The sequence below is a fragment of the Schistocerca piceifrons genome, chromosome 11, assembly GCF_021461385.2.
Source record: "Schistocerca piceifrons isolate TAMUIC-IGC-003096 chromosome 11, iqSchPice1.1, whole genome shotgun sequence".
NCBI classification, from domain to species: domain Eukaryota; kingdom Metazoa; phylum Arthropoda; class Insecta; order Orthoptera; family Acrididae; genus Schistocerca; species Schistocerca piceifrons.
Window position 1 is genome coordinate 112,404,343 of NC_060148.1, and position 18,252 is coordinate 112,422,594.

Sequence of the window (18,252 nt, forward strand, 5' to 3'; positions counted from 1 at the left end):
TTGACAGCTGCTGCAAAGAAGTCTTCTTTGGTACGTTTGTTCCAAGAACGAATGTGAGACATTTAATATTTAGATGTGTTACAGTTAATAAACTTATGTTTCCTACAAGTTTCATTCAAATACCATTACACACAACAGAACAATATACCTACAGTCAACTGAAATACTATAAAAATTCTGGGGAAGTGCTCATATGCTAGCTTTTAATGCTTCATCATTTATGATCACTGGAATTTACTGCACCCAATGCATTTCATAATATTCATACAGTACTTCATGCACAATGGATCACCGATGTGAAAACTTACATCATGCTTAATGCCATCTAAATCCTGTTTCAGTTCTAGGTCTTGCTTTATACGAAGACTAGGCATTACAATCCTTGGTGGATCTTGAAGAAACTGAAAAAAGAAAGAATGGCATATTCAAAGCTTCTGTTCTTGTGCTTGTGTTACACATCTAGTGGGGCTAAAAAGCTATTGGTCACATGTATTCACTTACTGGCATTAGGTAACAAGAATATGTGTCACATTAAATTAGATTTACTTTCATTCCAATTGATTCATACTGAGGTGGTCCTACAGGATGTAGGAAATGTCAGAAAAACATGACGAACGTATGAAATCAAAGTTTTGGTTTACCTTGGAGGTAGACATCAGATATCAACCCCCTCCCTCCCTCCCTCCCCCTGCCCCCCCCCCCCCTCTCTCTCTCTCTCTCTCTCTCTCTCTCTCTCTCTCTCTCTCTCTCTCTCTCTGAATGTGCCAAGGTGCAGGCTCCAATAAGAACATTTGATTTTATGATGATCTCAGCTCCCTATTTTCTGACCTATGTTATTCAGTGGAAGATGATATGGTACCTATGCAAAGCCAATGAGGGCACTATGGTCAACAAGAAACTAAGCAACTAGTAGGTTATATGCAGAATGCATTTTTTAGGCCAGAAAACCACCTGTAAAGACAAGAAGCAGGTAAATGCAGATCTAAGTGTAGGTCACCAAATTTTGGTACTGAGGAAAATACATGTCTAATGTCACAAAAACTAATGCAAACCTGAAGTAAAAGTAAAGCTTTCAACAACCTGGAGTTAGTTATTAACACCTTAGTGCTCTGTTAGACATTGTCTTACTGGGTGTGGTACACCACTGGCTTCCTCCAACTTTTGAACTCACTGACACAGTAAGTTACATGAGGACCTAGAGCTTCACAATGGAATGGAAACTGTCATTTTCCACATAGACAATTTCCATGTGAAAAAGTGACAGATGATGCCTGGGATGGAACCCAGAACACTTGAATTTGTAGCCTCACACCCATTCAATAAGCAATCCTCTTACTCTTAGAAAAGTGTATATGCATTCAAGACAAGATCCAGAGTTTCATTAACTAACAGTGGCACTGTACACAACACTGGAAGAAAAACTAGAAATAATTAGCTACAAAATCAGATATTCCATGCCGAGGACCCACTAGAAAGATGCACCACAGAACACAGGCAGTAATACATTATCATGAAAAATCAGCACTGGACAATAAGATAAATCTGCATTTATCTCATTGAATGTTACTGAAATTTGGAATCTGCATGCAGGTAAGTATCAAATGTGAGGAAAAAATAATTCTGAAGTGTCAAATGTGATGTGGAAAAAGTAACTATTTGAGTTCCAACATCCACCCACCATAGTACATTAATGCTTAAAAAATAGTCTGGTAAATATTGTATACAAATCAAAATCCTCTATCATACTGCAGCGACAGGATATATATACTTGTCAGCTACATAATTGAAGATGCATGAATTCAAACAGTGAAAAAGATTTGGAGGAAAATTACATCAATAAAGTACAACATGATATGGGGTTGACCAAATATAGACAACATGAGCCATGCTGTCCAACCATTTCATTGAAGAGATTTAGAGAATCCATGGAAAATGTAGATCTGAATTTTGAGAGGACAAACTGAACTCTTTCATCTCAAAATGATGTCCTGTGACATTAGCACAGCTGTGAAAACAAAAATTCCTGTGAAAATCTATGAAATGTGTTTTCCCAAAATTAGCCTGTGTAACTGTTTAGAAAAACCACACAACAGGAAAATATTTATTCTGTTAGTAATAGACATGTCCAAAACAATAAATTCTCTAAATACAGAGATTGGAACATGAGCACTGGACTACTGAAGCATCACAGATTGCTACTGTTAAAAACAAACTCTGGAAGACAGGAACATACTTCTGCCTAACAAACCTGGTAAAGTGAACAGACATGACTTAACAGCCAATACACCCAGCATGGGGAATGTTGTGGAATACAGTGAGGACCTGCAAATGTTAACAACATTACATAGTTACATGACAGCAGATATCTGTACAGCAAATTCAAATGAAGCTAAATCCCCTGAATCCCCACGGCCAACCAAAAGTTGAACATATGAGAACCACCAAGACAGCTTACATAAGAAACCTTCCATTAATTTATAAGTAACATCATATCTTGCAAAACATGAAACAAAAAATGAAAACCCAACAACTTCTGAACAAAAATGTTAGAAAAGGGATCAAAGACATCTCTACAGTTGATAGTTGACAATGATGCAGATGGTAGCAAAACAGAATACAGTAACAGAAAAGACATAAATACAATACTTTGCCTTAGAAATTTTCTCCAATAAAGAACATAAAAATGCATTTCACATTTCTTACTACAGCACAGATACTAAAATGACAGATACATAATTGACTAAAGTGGGGACAGGAGGGAGAAGGAAAAACCAAACTTTTTCTACACAATTGGCCACTAGACCTGAAGGGGCAGCCATCAGATGAAATAAAAAGAGTGAATGTTGCAGGATCACCTCTGGCAATAGAACTGTTATTTTATGGAACAGTGGCGTTTCATGGGAATAGAAAAATGCACAGGTCATTTCAGGTTGTAAGAAGAGGCACAGCAAACATGTTTGGAGCTAAAGACCTAAACAGCAGATAATTTTGGTCTCCTACATGATTTTGAAAAGAGAACAGTTCCTCTGCATGAATAAAAATTAATCCTACAGTCATTCATCAAGTAAAATTGACTACTCTATTCACCCACTGTTCTGCTGAATGCAATCAGCCAATACAATTTTGAATACCGGGTGATTTAAGCTAATCAGAAACATTCACATAGTGATCTAGTGACTGTCTAATATTAGAGATTTGTCTAACAACAGATGTAAAAATTTATTTTGGCTGCACTGATAAGTTAAACCTGGATTTCTTGCATTTTATGGGCTGCCACCTTAACCATTATGGACACATCCCTGTGACAATAAGAACTTGACTGAAAAGGGTATCTTGTAGATCATCCCCTTCAATTTCCTTCAAACTTACAGTATTTGGAGTTTAGTGCTGGAACATCTATTTCCTAAACCAGCACTAGGCAGTAACCAAACTAAAAAAAATTGACTTTGAAGATCAGAAGACTTCTGAGTGCTGCCTACTACAAAACATTTCCTATTTATTAACACAATTGCTGGTAATTGGAAGAATAGCATAAAAGTGCCTTAATGAAAAAGTTGCTGATTCAGATCTCTTAGTAGGAACTACTACTTTTTAAAAACTTCCATGTCTACTAACAAACTGCAAATTTAAGAAATACTAAATTGCAATGGTTTGGTAAAAATTACATATTTTTTCATCATTCAACATATTAAAACAAAAATTTTGATACATTCATGTGAGATTTATTTATTTTCAATTTGATGCTCTCCATTTTTGTACCAAAATGTAATTTTTTAACAATACTTGCATTTTTATGTCACTTTAACTAAAAATAACTGTTAGAAAAGTATGACAGCATGAATTAAAATTACCATTTGCTTTACATATGGAATTTAAATAAAACTAAAAGAACTGGTAGCACTTAGTGTGATCAGAACCACCAATTTTATGATTATTATAATATTACCCTATGCACTCAGCTACAGACAACTATGTAATACATTTTTTACACTTGCCACCACTCACAAATCACCCAATTGCCAAATGCATTTCTTGTTTCTACTTTTATGGAGAACGGTATCATACTGCTTTACCAAATAATTGGCTGGCCACTGACCTTCAAATCCTGAACCTAAGACGAAAATCTATGAGGACACACAAGTGAAATCCCCTTGGCAGCCCTGGAGGCATGCTTGGTTAGGCTAATTGTTTAAGTAACTGATCCTGAAACTAGGAGTTACAACCTCAAATTTGAGACCTAGCAACAGTTTTCATCTGTTGGTTTGTATGTGTACCAATGCAGAGTCTCAGAATTGTTATTGATCTTCATATAGATAATGAAGTAATTCTACAGATATACATGCTAGAACTATTGCTCCTGCTCAAAGACAGCACTTTAAACAATAGTTCACCGTCCCCACCCCAAATGAACCATGGACACTGACGAGGCAGGATTGCTTGCATGTCAACAACATTGAAAACAGTGTTAGGTGCAACCACAAATAAGTATGATCTGAGGAGATATCAAACTTAGACATGGATCCTCAAGAGGGGCAAAATAATTTTCAGCAGTTGCAGGAGCAATGGTCTGGATTATCAACTGACCTGGCCTTGTAGCATTAACCAACTTCCTGTGCCAATAATGCAAATGGCTGAAAGCAAAGCGAAACTGTAGCTCTCTGTTTTTCTTCTCAAGAGCATGCAGCTCTACTGCACGAAATTACATTAGGCAAAATATTCAGGAGGTAGAATAGTCCCCCATTCAGATCTCCAGGCAGAGTCTACTCAGGAGGATGTTATCAGGAAAAGCATGCCAGGCAGTCTATATGTCTGAGTGTGGAGTATTACATATCTTAGTAGGATAAGCGTATATCACTAGGGGTAAGATAGATATTGCCTACAGGAAAGTTAAAGAGACCTTTAGAGAAAAGAGAAGCACTTGGATGAATATCAAGGGCTCAGATGGAAAACCAGTTTTAAGTGAAGAAGAGAGAGCAGAAAGGTGGAAGAATTATATAGAGGGTCTATAGAAGGGTGATATACTGGAGGGCAATATCATGGAAATAGAACAGGATGTAGATGAAGATGAAATGGGAGAAATGATACTGCATGACAAATTTGACAAAGCAGTGAGAGACCTGAGTCGAAACAAGGCCCTGAAAGTATACAACATTCCATTACAACAACTGATAGCCTTTGAAAGGCCAGCCCTGACAGACCTCTACCATGTGGTGAGTAGGATGTAGGAGATAAGTGAAATACCCTCAGACATCAAGAAGAATATAATTTCCAATCACAAAGAAAGAAGGTGTTGACAGACGTGAAAATAACCAAACTATTAGTTTGGTAAGTCGTGGGTGCAAAATACTAACACGAATACATTACAGATGAATGGAAAAACTGGTAGAAGCTGACCTCGGGAAAAATCAGTTTGGATTCCATAGAAATATTTGAAAACATGAGGCAATACTAACCCTACAACTTGTCTTACAACACAGATTAAGGAAAGACAAACCTATATTTGTAGCATTTGCAGACTTGAAGAATCCTTTTGACAATGTTAACTTGATTACTCTCTCTCAAATTCTGAATGTTGCAGGGATCAAACACAGGGAACAAAAGGCTATTTACAATTTGTACAGTAACCAGATGGCAGTTACAAAGAGTCGAGGGGTATGAAAGGGAAAGAGCAATTGGGAATGGTGTGAGACAGGGTTGTAGCCTATCCCTGATGGTATTGAATCTGTATACTGAGCAAGCAGTGAGGAAAACAAAAGAAATTTCGGAGCAGAAATTAAAATCTGTGGAGAAGAAATAAGGACTTTGAGGTTTGCCGAGGACATTTTAATTATGTCAGAGACAGTGAAGTACCTGGAAGAACAGGTAAACAGAAGGAACAGTGTCTTGAAAGGAGAATGTAAGATGAACATCAACAAAAGCAAAATGAAGATAATGGAATGTAGCTGAATAAATCAGTGATGCCGAGAGATTTATATTAGGAAATGAGACACAAAGTAGTATATGAGTTTTCCTATTTGGGGAGCAAAATAACTGATGATGGTCAATGTACACAGGATATAAAATGTAGGGTGGCAATGGCAAGTAAAGCTTTTCTCGAGAAGACAAATTTGTTAACATTGAGTATAGATTTAACTGTTGGGAATTCTTTTCTGTAAGTATTTGTTTGGAGTGTAGTCTTGTATGGAAGTGGACAACATGGATGACAAACAGTTTAAACAAGAAGAGAATAGAAGCAAACATCAAACAATGGAAAATCCAGGATGGAATGTAACAATACCAGAGAAGGAAAGTCGCTACTCATGATACAGCAGTGATGTTGAGTCACGATAGGCACAATAAAAAGATTCACACAATTAAGGCTTTCGGCCATTAAGGCCTTTGTCAGCAGTAGACACTCACTCGCACGCAGGCAGTCTCAGAGAGCTGAGAGCACAGCTTGGCAGCTCCCTGCGCGCGCGCGCGTGTGTGTGTGTGTGTGTGTGTGTGTGTGTGTGTGTGTGTGTGTGTGTGTGTGTGTGTAAGAGAATAGAAGCTTTTGAAATGTGGTGCTACGGAAGAATGGTGAAGATTAGATAGGTAGATCATGTAACTAATGAGGAGGTACTGAATAGAACCGGGGAGATGAGGAATTTGTGGCACAACTTGACTAGAAGAAGGTATCTGTTGGTAGGACATGTTCTGAGGCATCAATGGATCCCCCATTTAGTATAGGAGGGCTGTGTGGAGGGTAAAAGTCAAAGAGAGAGACCAAGAGATGAATACACTAAGCAGATTCAGAAAGATGTAGAGTGCAGTACGCACTTTGAGATGAAGCTTGCAGAGGATAGGGTAGTATGGAGAGCTGCACGAAACCAGTCTCTGAACTGACGACGACGACAACAGCCTAGGGAGGTTAGAGACTTTAAAAAGTAAACATTGATAGGTTGTATTCAGTTGTAGTAAGAGCTGAAGTGCAGTGGCAGAAAGGACCAGACTTCTGATCAGGTTAGTACAGGATTATCTACAAAAAAATCAAATAGGAGTCATGCAGGGGAGCCCTAGTAATGAGCAAGAAAATAGGAACATGAGTACGCTATTAACAGCAATGTCAATGAATTACCATAGCTGAAATACGCATGAAGGAAATACAACAGTGGTAGAAATTTGTATGGCAACCAGACCAGCAGAAGAATGGAATAGGAAAAAGTTTGATGAGTAATTATTCAACAGCTAAAGAAGATGAGAGCCGATTCCAGAAGGTAATGAAATTCAGTAGTAGGAACAGGATGCACAATAGTTACGAGAACATCCAATGGCATAAATGACAAAGGGAGAAGCCGCCTGGTAGAATTTTTGCACATTGCATGAATTAGTCACTGCAAATACTTGTTTCAAGTACCATGAAAGAAGCTTGTGTATGTGGAATAACGTGGAGAAACCAAAAGGTTTGAAGCAGATTATGTAATGTCAAAAACAAAGATTTCAAAACAGGATTGTAAACTACAAAACATTTCCAGTGATAGATGTGGACTCCGGCTAGAGTTGTTATTATTAACTGCAGAGTAATGCTGTTGAAATGGTAAAAGTAGAATTTAAGTACATGAGATTTGGGTAAGTTGAATGAACCAAAAATCACTGATATTTTGAAAATGAGCATTAGGCAACAAGTTATAAATAGAGGGTAATTATACACTGGGTGATGAATAGGCAGATTTGAAATGAAACAGTGAGGGCAGGAGGAAACATAGGTAAAAAGTAAGGCCTAGTACGAATACGTTAACAACTCATGAGATGCTGAATTTAACTGATGAGAAGAGAAAATACAAACATGTGGCTATTAAAACAGACAAAAGGGAATACAGACATTACTGGAATGATGTTAACAGAACATGGAATATGGCTAAACAAGAATGGTTGTAAGGCAAACAGGAACAAACTTGCTCCAGAAAGGGGAAAGGAAGTAGTTCTAGACAAGGCTGGAGATGATATGGCCAGAATTTGATACAACACTGAAAGAGTAAAGTCTTAACAAGGCCATTGCAGTTGATGACATTCCCTCAGAATTATTGGGATACTTGGGAAAGCCATCCATGACAAAATTATTCCACTTTTGTGCAGGATACGAGATAGCTGACAAAGTTATACATCGACCAGAATGTAATAATTCAAATTCGAAGAAAGGCAGGTGCTAACAGGTGTGAATACTATCAGACCAGACCATCAGATCAATATATCATGCTTGCAAGAATGGAAAATCTTGCAGAGGGTTAACCTTACATAACATCACTTTGGGTACCAGGAACATGTAACACAAGGCAAAACTGATACTATGGCTTACCTTAGATGAGTTAAAGAAAGACAAAATTGTGTTTACAGTTTTTGCAGATTTACTGAAATGCTTTTGAGAATGTGGAGTTGACTGCACTCTTTGGAATTTAGACAGCAGCAGAATAAATAGACAGGAAGCCCAAGTTTGTTTGCAACTTTCACAGAAACCAGACTCCAGTTGTAAGAGCTGAAAGACATGAAAGGGAAGCATTGAGTAGGAAATGTGACAGGCTTGTAGCCTACATCTGATATGCACTCTGTACAAGGAAGACATGAAGGAAATCTGGAAGGTAAAGGACACTGTGTGTTTACCAATGACAATGTAATTCTATCAACAAAACCAGCATCTTGAAATTGTCAACGAAGGGATGTGTGGGAGGTAAAAGCTGGAAGAGTAAAATTGTGTAGTATTACTAGAAGAGATTGTATGACAAACATCAATAAATGCAATAGAATCTAGCTAAACAGATCAGTCAATGTTTAGTTTCAACTAGAAAATGAGACACTAAAAGCAGCAGACAACTTTTGCTATTTGGGCACCAAAGTAACTGACAATGGCTGAAGTAAGAAAGAAATAAAGTGAAGACTAGGAATATCAAGGAACATGTGCCTAATAAAGAGGACTGTTCTCATCTAATAAAATTTTAAGTGTTAGGAAGTATTTTCTGAAGATATTTGCAGTGCAGCCCTGTATGGACGTCAAACATAAATGATAGGCAATTCAGACAAGATGAGAATGGAAGCATCTGGAATGTGCTACAGAAGAATCCTGAAGATTTGATGGGTAGACGAAACAAATGAGGGAGGAACATAGGGACCAATTTCACTAACACAAGGGACCTGTTAATAGCACAAATTCTGAGGCATCTAGGGATAGTCAGTTTGGTAATGGAGGGATATGTGAGGGTAAAAAGTGTAGAGGGAGACTATGGCATGAAGACAAGAAGCAAGTTCGAATGGATGTAGTAGGTGACAGTCATCAGAGATTAAGAGGTTTATAGAGGGTAGACTAACATGGACAAGTGCATCAAGCCAATCTATATTATATTCACCAAAACCGAGCCATAACATAACACTGCTTAATTTCATACAGTCACACAAATTCTAGACTTACCTGTTGGTTCACTTGCTCATCCAATTCTTCTTTTACTTTCATGGTAGATGTGTGTAACTGAACCTGTGGTGAATAGTAAAAAAATATCTGCAAGGAGTTCTTTTAAGAAGACAATTTTAGATATATTACAAAAAAGTATCACATATTGTAAGTCTATGACACTTTTAAAGAATAAATGACTCATTCTTTTCAGAGAGTGGCCTTCTCAGTGACAGTAAGGTGCATTTCAATGGTAATGATCGAAAAGTTATATGAATGATCAGTGGCAACATATCTGAAAATTTATTAGCATCTTGCACTTCATTTTCCTATGCTGCTATTTTCAATCGTATTTCCTACTTCCATAATCTTTATTTACTTATCATTAACTATTTTATACGAAATGCGCATCATACAAAAAAAACAGTAGTGTAATGAAATCAGTGGGTACAACTAGAATCTTTAATATTAAAATCAACAACACCAATATCATACAACTAATTGCAACATGCATTTTCTATCAGCCAATCACACAGTATTATTTTGAAATATTAAAATGATGTGGATGAAGCAGGGAGGGAATAAGTAAAATTATTGCGGCCATTCACTTACTGAGAGTTTCCTGTTCTTGCTAGCCTATGACTTGGGATGTGGATTTTTGCATTACTTACAGTATCTAGTTTGTAAACTGCTTTCTGGGAACACATTCTTTAACATTCTCCCTGATGCCAACAGCAGAGTCATAGAGATATCAAAAACTATTAGTATTCTAAGCCTGGTAAACAAAATACAGACGGCACTCTATGTTCCACCTAGCATATGACACGGACCTTTTTTATGTTACTGACATCAGGGGAATTAAAACATGTCTGAACCAAACACTCCTCTCAGTTTACACTCGAGGTAGAACAATCTTGAAGACTTTTCTTGCAGATTTGGTTGGTGTCTTTTTCCAGTTCACTTTCCCATTAACATGAAATTTGGCATGTTTACTTTCTATACTGACTTGCAGACAAATACAATGAAACAGTGTTAAAACATTGAGGTTCTGGACAAAGCCCTTCTAAAATAGAGAACACATTCACAGGAAAACAACAAACACACGCATGGCCACTGTCTCCAGGAACTGGGAATGACCATCTCCTGATATGAGGAGGCACGGGGTAGCGAGAGAAGGATTGCAGTGTAAAAGTGGGAGGAGAGGTGGGGAGAAGATAATGTGTTCTCTGTGATAGCATGCAAGGATGTGGCAGAGACAGTATGAGTTGCTAAAGGTAGTTTTGGGAAGCTGTACTGTGGGAGGGGAAGGGGAGGAGAGAAATTGAGAAAGGGAAAATAGTAATTGCACTGGGAGGAAAGAAGTGTGTGTGTGTGTGTGTGTGTGTGTGTGTGTGTGTGTGTGTGTGTGTGTGTGGTGAAGTGAGAGCAGGCAAAGGGGATATGGGTAGAGGACATGGACTAGCATAGACTGAGTCTAGAGGGGTTACAGGAAATAATATGTTGTGTTAGAAGATAGAATCCAGTTGGAGCCAGCTGTGAAGCAGTTACTGAAGTGAACCACATCATGCTGGGAGCACTTCCAGCAAGTGGGTGGTCCTGCTTTCTTGGCCACACTTTGGCAGTGGTCACTCCTGCAGACAGAGCAATTTAGTTGTCATGACTATGTAGGATACGGCACATTGGCTGCAGGCAGGTAGTTGCAAATCACAACGTTGCTTTCACAGGTAGCCCTGCCTTTGTGTTGGAGATGTCTGACAGGGCTGCAGGAAACATGCATGTCTTGCATGTAGCTCTGTTTCAGGATATGAGAGATGAGGCAAGAGGTTGGAAGCAGGGCTGGAGTAGCGATGGGCAAGAATATTTTATCAGTTCAATTGGAGACAAAACACAACTGTGGGAAGGGTGGAGAGATTATTCCTCATTTCAATGCATGAGAGGTAGGGTAAATCCCGGCAGAAAATGTGACGCAGTTGCTTCAGTCATGGGTAGTACTGACTTGCAAGGGGAGTGCTACTTTAGGAGTATGTGGGAGATGGGGGTCGACCAAAGCGTCCGATCCCACCCGTCGGCTTCTACCTGTGACTTAAGGCTATTGTGGTATGTGACATCATGGCGGTGTGGAATTCAGTTTGTGAGAGTGGCGTATTTGTAGGTGGTTTGATGCGATCAGTGGTGCTCTCTGGTAACGTGTTCATGTGTTGAGTGTTCGGTGATGTTTTTGGTTTAGTTTGCATGTGTGGCGTGTTTATAGGTGGTGTATTGTTGCGGTTGGTGGTTCTCTCTGGTGGTGTGTTTATGGGTAGCGTGTTACATGGCGTATGATGTTCATTTGCGTTGTAGCATTGCACGTGTGTGGTATTGGTAGTGACTGTGCTTTCAGCGGAATATTTTTCAGGGAGTTAACAATTTTGGTTTTGTTATGTCAATGTCACTTTTTTTGATTGGTGTGTGTGAATTTTGGTAAACTGCTTTTTTTATGTCTTTGGTAGGTATGGATGTGACTGGCAGGGTCAACAGTTTTCGGCGATGATGGGGGACAGTGTGTTGTCTCTAATAAAATTTCTTCAACTATTCGGATTTTTGGATGAAGTCTTGAAGTGTTCAGTGTGTTGTGAAGAAATGTGGCTTACTAAACTTCTGGCATCTCTTATCAGGGGTGGCTATATGTGGAGGTGTCTTAAGGATAACAGGTGAAGGTAAATGTTAGATTCCAATTTGTGGGATTGGGAGCTGCTGTTGAGCTATGTATATCAAGCCAAGTGTCCGATTCCACTGTATATTGTGTTTAGTGGCATTTGAGTAGTTTTGTGCCGTCGTTTTTTTGTCGTTTAGTATGGTGGTGTGTCTAAATTTGTTTGTATTTACTTTGTCCCCACCCAAAAAACCCCAATTTCCCACACTTGTCCCGTTAGTTTCCTTAGGTTTATGTGGAACATGTGTGTTGGCTTTTAATTGTATTTTCATGTTAGTGGTCATGCTTATGTAATGACATCATAGGCGCCATATTGGAGTCTTAGTGTATGGCCGTTTCCACCATATTTGTGACGTCATGGGTCAAAGCAGATGGGTGGAATCTGATGCTTCTGTATTTATGACTGGCAAGACAAGGCATGGCAATTCCGTTTCTGGGAAAAGGCTGTAAAGGAAATTTTAGGCTGTGCACACCTCAATGTGACCCTTAGCATTTCCTTCAAACCACATTTTTTCCCAATATTCTTAGTTGGTAGAGTCTCCTTACATTTCCTTTCCCCGTAACACTCTGCATCAGAAAAAGTCTACCTTGCACACCTACAAATTCTTTAATCACCACCACTACCAGAACCACTAGTGGTAGCAACTGCAGTAGTAGAAGTACTGCCAGTATTAACTTTTAGTTCATAGTATTATTCACTGACACTGCTACTTCAGACACTCAAATCATTTAATACTATTTGCCATATTAAAACTTAGTTTCAGAAAAATATGATATAAAAAGGGAAACCATGGTCCAATTTAATAGAGGGTCTGATGGACTTAATCAGATCAAGTTCAATAAACAAATAAATAAGATCACAAAAATGTCATCAACGAATCTTGATCTGGTGAACGGTTTGTGATTCTGGGTGGTTAGTAAGGAATCCTTGAGGTGGCCTATGAATAAATTTGCAGAACATGGTGACATACAGTTGGCCTTTGATGTACTGCAGATTTGTTTGTAGGCAATCCCTTCAATAGAGAAGTAATTGTGTGTGAGAATGTAGTTGGACATGACGACCAGGAATGGGCTGCATGTTAGGAGACAGTCAGACACTGGGGAAGGTACTGTTCAGTGACAAAGTCATGTGTGTTGGGGGATGTGATCATAGAGGGTGATAGCACTTTCCTAAATTGTACAAAATGGAAACTCTTCCTACAACATATCACTCATCCCCATATCCCCCCATAGCGTCAATGTTCACTAGTCTGTATGCTCTGCCCCACCTATTCCCTACCCTGCTCTCATTCTAGCACTAAGCAGTGCACACACCTACCCCACAACTCCCCCCCCCCCCCCACACAGCCTCCCAACACTGCACCTAGAAGCCCTATTCTGTCACCCTATGTCCTTGACCAATCCCACAGGCAGCACAGCATCACCTCCTCTCCTACCCTGCTATCCCTCACTTCCCACCCCACAGCACCTCTTTACGCCACCAATCACACCAACAGATTTCTGCTTGCATTAGATGTATTCATGCTCTAGTGTTGTTCTGTACTTCATATGAATGACTTTGTCCAAAAGCTTAAATATTTAGCAGTCAATTGATTCTACCTACCTGCAACCAAAGGCCTCCTCAATGTGTTGAGTACAAATGTATCCCTTGTATACCATTATTCTATCCTGACATTTTCTGTTTCATTTTACTTTCTCTGTTCTTTGGAAAATGTAACTGAGGCACCTGAGTTGTCGGCAACTGAGTTTTGCTTTTCACCGTTGGACCAGTTCAGATACAACCTCACATGAAAAGCTGGAACAGCGACTGCTCAGTCACACAGCTTTGAGCTAATGGAAAAACAGATACATTTACAATAAAGATGTATCACATGATATGAAAGTGCATTGTAGTCGTCACTTCTGTAGTTGTTCCAAAAAGAAGTGATAAGAAGACTGGAACACCAAAGGCATGTGTGCTAAATCTATGATGACTTGCCTTTACCAACTGCTTACATTTTGAGATCAATGCTAGACCCACAGTACCACTAGAAGAATGAACATCCTGAATATGAGCAAGACACTACACACACCAAGTTCATAGAAAGAAAGGTAGGTGAGACATTGAAAGTACGAAGGTTTTCTTCCTTAAGAGGGGGGGTGGGGTGGGGAGGGAGAGGAAGGTCCTACTTGACCCAGACTTTGGCAGTTGACACTAACAAAAACCTGTCAAGGCTACTTTCATAGCCTGACATTGTCTAGCATGGGTATACATTTGTGTTTTCACTGCTTCCAGATAAACTTTCAAGATGAATGATTCAGAGCAAAGACATCTTTACAGGGTCACAAGTGTTTTGATCCAGCTACAAAAACACAAATTAATTACAGCACTTTGATGAAGAAAGAAATGAACAATATATTTTCAAAACAAGTTCAATGAGGAGAGAATTATTCATAGAATGTTGATGGCCACACACTGGAAACTTCAAATCCTGCTGATCTCAGAAATACTGAATCAAGAAGTGAGCTCTAACAGTAGCTTTAGCATGTTTTAATTTTCCAGAAGCTGACAGTGACATTCTGCTATAATTACTTCTTTTATGAGCACCAAATCCGTAGGCATATGTTGTGTGTTACAGAAGTGTCATATTTGAGCCCACACAGTTTAACTCTGTGATTATACTAACATTTAAGTAATTTATGTGTTACCAAATATTTAGAGTGGTCATGTGAAAATCTACTGGTTAAAGAGCATTGCAAACATTCTGCAGTTATAACTGTAACACTCCTTTACTCTTTTAGTATCAGCATTACCACCATTTCCTTCTTAGGGTTGTAAATTACACTACCAACTACTCTTTCATTTAATAGTATTTAAGCTCCTCAAAGGATTTCAACAACAGCTCTTTGTCACCTACCACTTCCCTATATTTAATAGATTCTGAATACCTACCCCCAAATCAAAAACTGATCAAGAACAGTAATATTGCTAACAAGAACATTGAGTGCATAAAACCAATTAGATGAGCAATAGCAAAAATAATACACCAGGAAAACAATATTGTACGTCATGAGTTTAGATTTCTCCATCAGGCACCATGACAAATAGACTGCCACATATTGTCTTTGCAATAAATCCACATATATATATCCCTATTGTCTGAGAAAGCAACTATGGTCGACTTAAAACCTGACCACAAATAGAGCATCTGATCAATTCATCCAGCAAGCCATACAACTGATCTACAGTAGCAGCTGAATCATCTGCACTCTAGCAAGTAGAGTCCTACTAATATATTACTTTATCATATCCATTAATAATACCTTTCTAAGAAAGGAACAAATCTAGACATTAACAACACACCAAACTAAATCTCAAAGTAGAAAATTAATTTGTAACAAGTGATTGCAAACACCACAATAGTTCAAGAACATGTGACAATTTCCTAGTAGACAACAAAACTGTGATCATTAACTACTGGCACACCAACATCACACTAACAATAAGCTACAGAAATTTTAAAACAAATTAAATATTGGAGAGCAGCATTATATACTACAAGATACCAATCCATTGCAAATATGTTGCACAGCAAAGAGTCACAACTTCATTTGGTCAAGAATCAAAACCAACAGCCAGTACCAAATATTTCATCTGACGAACAACAGGGAAGGTAATCTGCTTGTTTACACACCACATTGCACAAAGAAATTAATGAAACAATGGCAAAAAATACAAGAAGCTATTTACCAAGGAGCCTGGTTCAGCATATACTTCATTCTTCTCTTTTTTCAGCCAACTAGTTCCCTTGGAGTCCATGAGTGCTCTCCTAATCCACTGAAAAACAAGAAAGCAAAAGTTATATTGTTTAAATTGTTACTATTCAACATAGTGCACAGGCAGCATTTTCTGGCTGCAGCAAACGAGTCAATGCATATTACAAATTTAAAACTGGCTGAGGAACAAAGAACCTGATAGAAAGAACTGATTTACAACTTGCTGGTTATAAGGACTCTGAAGCCTCACTGTCATTAATGGAAAACACAACTCAATTTGACAGAAAACAAAAACTACACACAATGGAAACAAATGACTTACAGTTACTGCTGTTACTTAGTAGCATTTGCTTGTGGTATACAATCCTATTCTGAATATGGTAGCTGACATCTTCCTTTTTCCACATAAATTTCTAAGTGTAATGTGAAGCAACTAAGATAAAGTGAATTTACCAAACAAATCTATTTACTGTAGACAATTTTATGTATGAAGAATAAAAGATTAAATGAGTCTCGAGCTATATCTAAGCCTGTCAATGTATCCTGCAAATTCCTTAAAATACAGAATAATGTAAGAGGTTTATAATTATGTTCTTAGCAACGTATGCAAGGACAGAAAAGAATTATTTCTCAATCATACTGGCTGCAATTTCAATCAATCTATAAACCCATATATGCTCATGGTATGCAGAAAAGCAGAACATGAAAATCCACCCATACAGACAGAACTTTCTTCTTTTTCAGTCAGTTTAGTATGTATTTTTAACAACTGTTTCCTTATACAGTCATTTATATTGAACATTATCAACTCAATATAGCACAATGCTGCAATCTTTACCCAGTCACTAAAAAACACACACTGCTGCCTGAACGTTGCATGGAAAAATAAATGATCGACTGTCAAGATTTAACAACGATTAAATTCCTCTAACAAGACTTGGTGAAATTACTTTCTCATAAGCATACCCATGACAATGTTCTGTGGTTTTGGGATACTTTTGTCGATGGCAATTACACATACCCATTAGGCCTTACAGAGTCAATTACATTTCCCATATCCTTCCATAGACAAACGTGCACATTACTACAAACAACAGTTAACACTATTTACTAAACTATGGAGCACATAGGCACATTGAAAATCCATGGAAAACGCAACACAATGAATTCCCTCTACAGCATTCACTTTCGTACCAAGATAACCAATCCCTGATACTCTGTATTAACGTGTGCTAACGAATCTGATGTATCGGCAGTATAACTGTTTGCGCTACAACCCGGGCGAACTACAGATTACAGTGAACTCTTACTGTCCCTGTTCCTTCCTTCACAAATATTGTTACCGAACTTCGCATGCACAACACAAATATAACAATATGAAAGCAGCGGGCGTGTGAACTTCATGAGGGCCTCTTTTCGTCAATCACCAAGTATTTCGCATTGACCTGCACTTTCTCTAACCACCACATATAGACACTTTTCCGGTAATTACAGACAACACATCAAAATTTCTGGCGGTTCTTTTGCTAAATCACGGGAAACATTTAGCAATTTTATCGGACAGAACGAAAACAGCAAGCATATTACATACCAACACGTCGATCTGGTATTTTTCGTAAATGCCGAACAGCACAGGTATGTAATGTGCACGAATATGTTTGTCTAACCACTAGTCACTTCCTGCTCGCAATGCGGAAACATAAGCACACTGAAAATAACAAGTGTTTGGTTCTGATACACATAACCTGAAATAATTACTTACGAAATTCTACGGCTATCTCAAACCATAACCAGAGGCGCCAAAGATGATGCAAGAATTAAATGTAGAACAAACTTATCATTCGAATGGGCCCAATAAATGAAATTAAACCGATATAATAACTATACGAACAGTTACTATAGCATCATTACAAGGCATTGGCAAACTACTTCATTCGAGGCAGTTAGCTGTAATGATAATAAAAATTAAGTATTGACTTAGTACCACACTCAATATGCGTCTTTCCGTGAATTCCTGTCTCCACCATCAAATCACTTACATATTACACAGGAAACGCAACATAGTACCGTACAAACGCATGACACGAACTACTAAACTCTACAGTCATCTGTTGATGTGGTCAAAGTCAATCAATGCGGAAGAAGGAACCTACCAAGGAGGTCGTTCTAACATTCTTGGAATCAGCGCTGCATATCTGCTAGGAAAAAAATTAAAGTCGTTTGTTGGTTAATTTGGGGGAGGAGGTGAGGTCATCGGTCCCGTTGCCTTCTCTGAAAACTAACTAGAACAGACAGTTAGGAACCTCACTCATGATGACAATATATTGTTTCTAACGGCAACAAATAGGCCTGACCTCTTTGAGGATGTCCACATCAGTGAACTTGATATGGTTGTGGCAGCAAA

General features: G+C 38.4%; 1 protein-coding gene across 11 annotated transcripts in view; it reads right to left on the reverse strand.

Annotated features, from left to right (window-relative positions):
* LOC124720379 (zinc finger protein ZFP2-like) overlaps nt 1–17,965 on the reverse strand; it is a 179,044-nt gene extending 161,079 nt beyond the window's left edge. For 4 of the 11 annotated variants that reach the window (XM_047245714.1, XM_047245706.1, XM_047245716.1 and 1 more), the window contains exons 1-4: nt 17,740–17,781; nt 15,823–15,909; nt 9,422–9,484; nt 309–401 (exon numbers count right to left, since the gene is read on the reverse strand). In XM_047245714.1, coding sequence (XP_047101670.1) covers nt 309–401; nt 9,422–9,484; nt 15,823–15,909; nt 17,740–17,766 — 270 coding nt within the window. In that variant the 5' untranslated portion in view covers nt 17,767–17,781. Of the gene's footprint in view, nt 1–308; nt 402–9,421; nt 9,485–15,822; nt 15,910–17,610; nt 17,782–17,825 lie in introns of those variants that run through there. The other 7 variants (XM_047245707.1, XM_047245708.1, XM_047245710.1 and 4 more) reach the window with 7 other exon arrangements.
* Between the last annotated feature and the right edge of the window lie 287 nt (nt 17,966–18,252).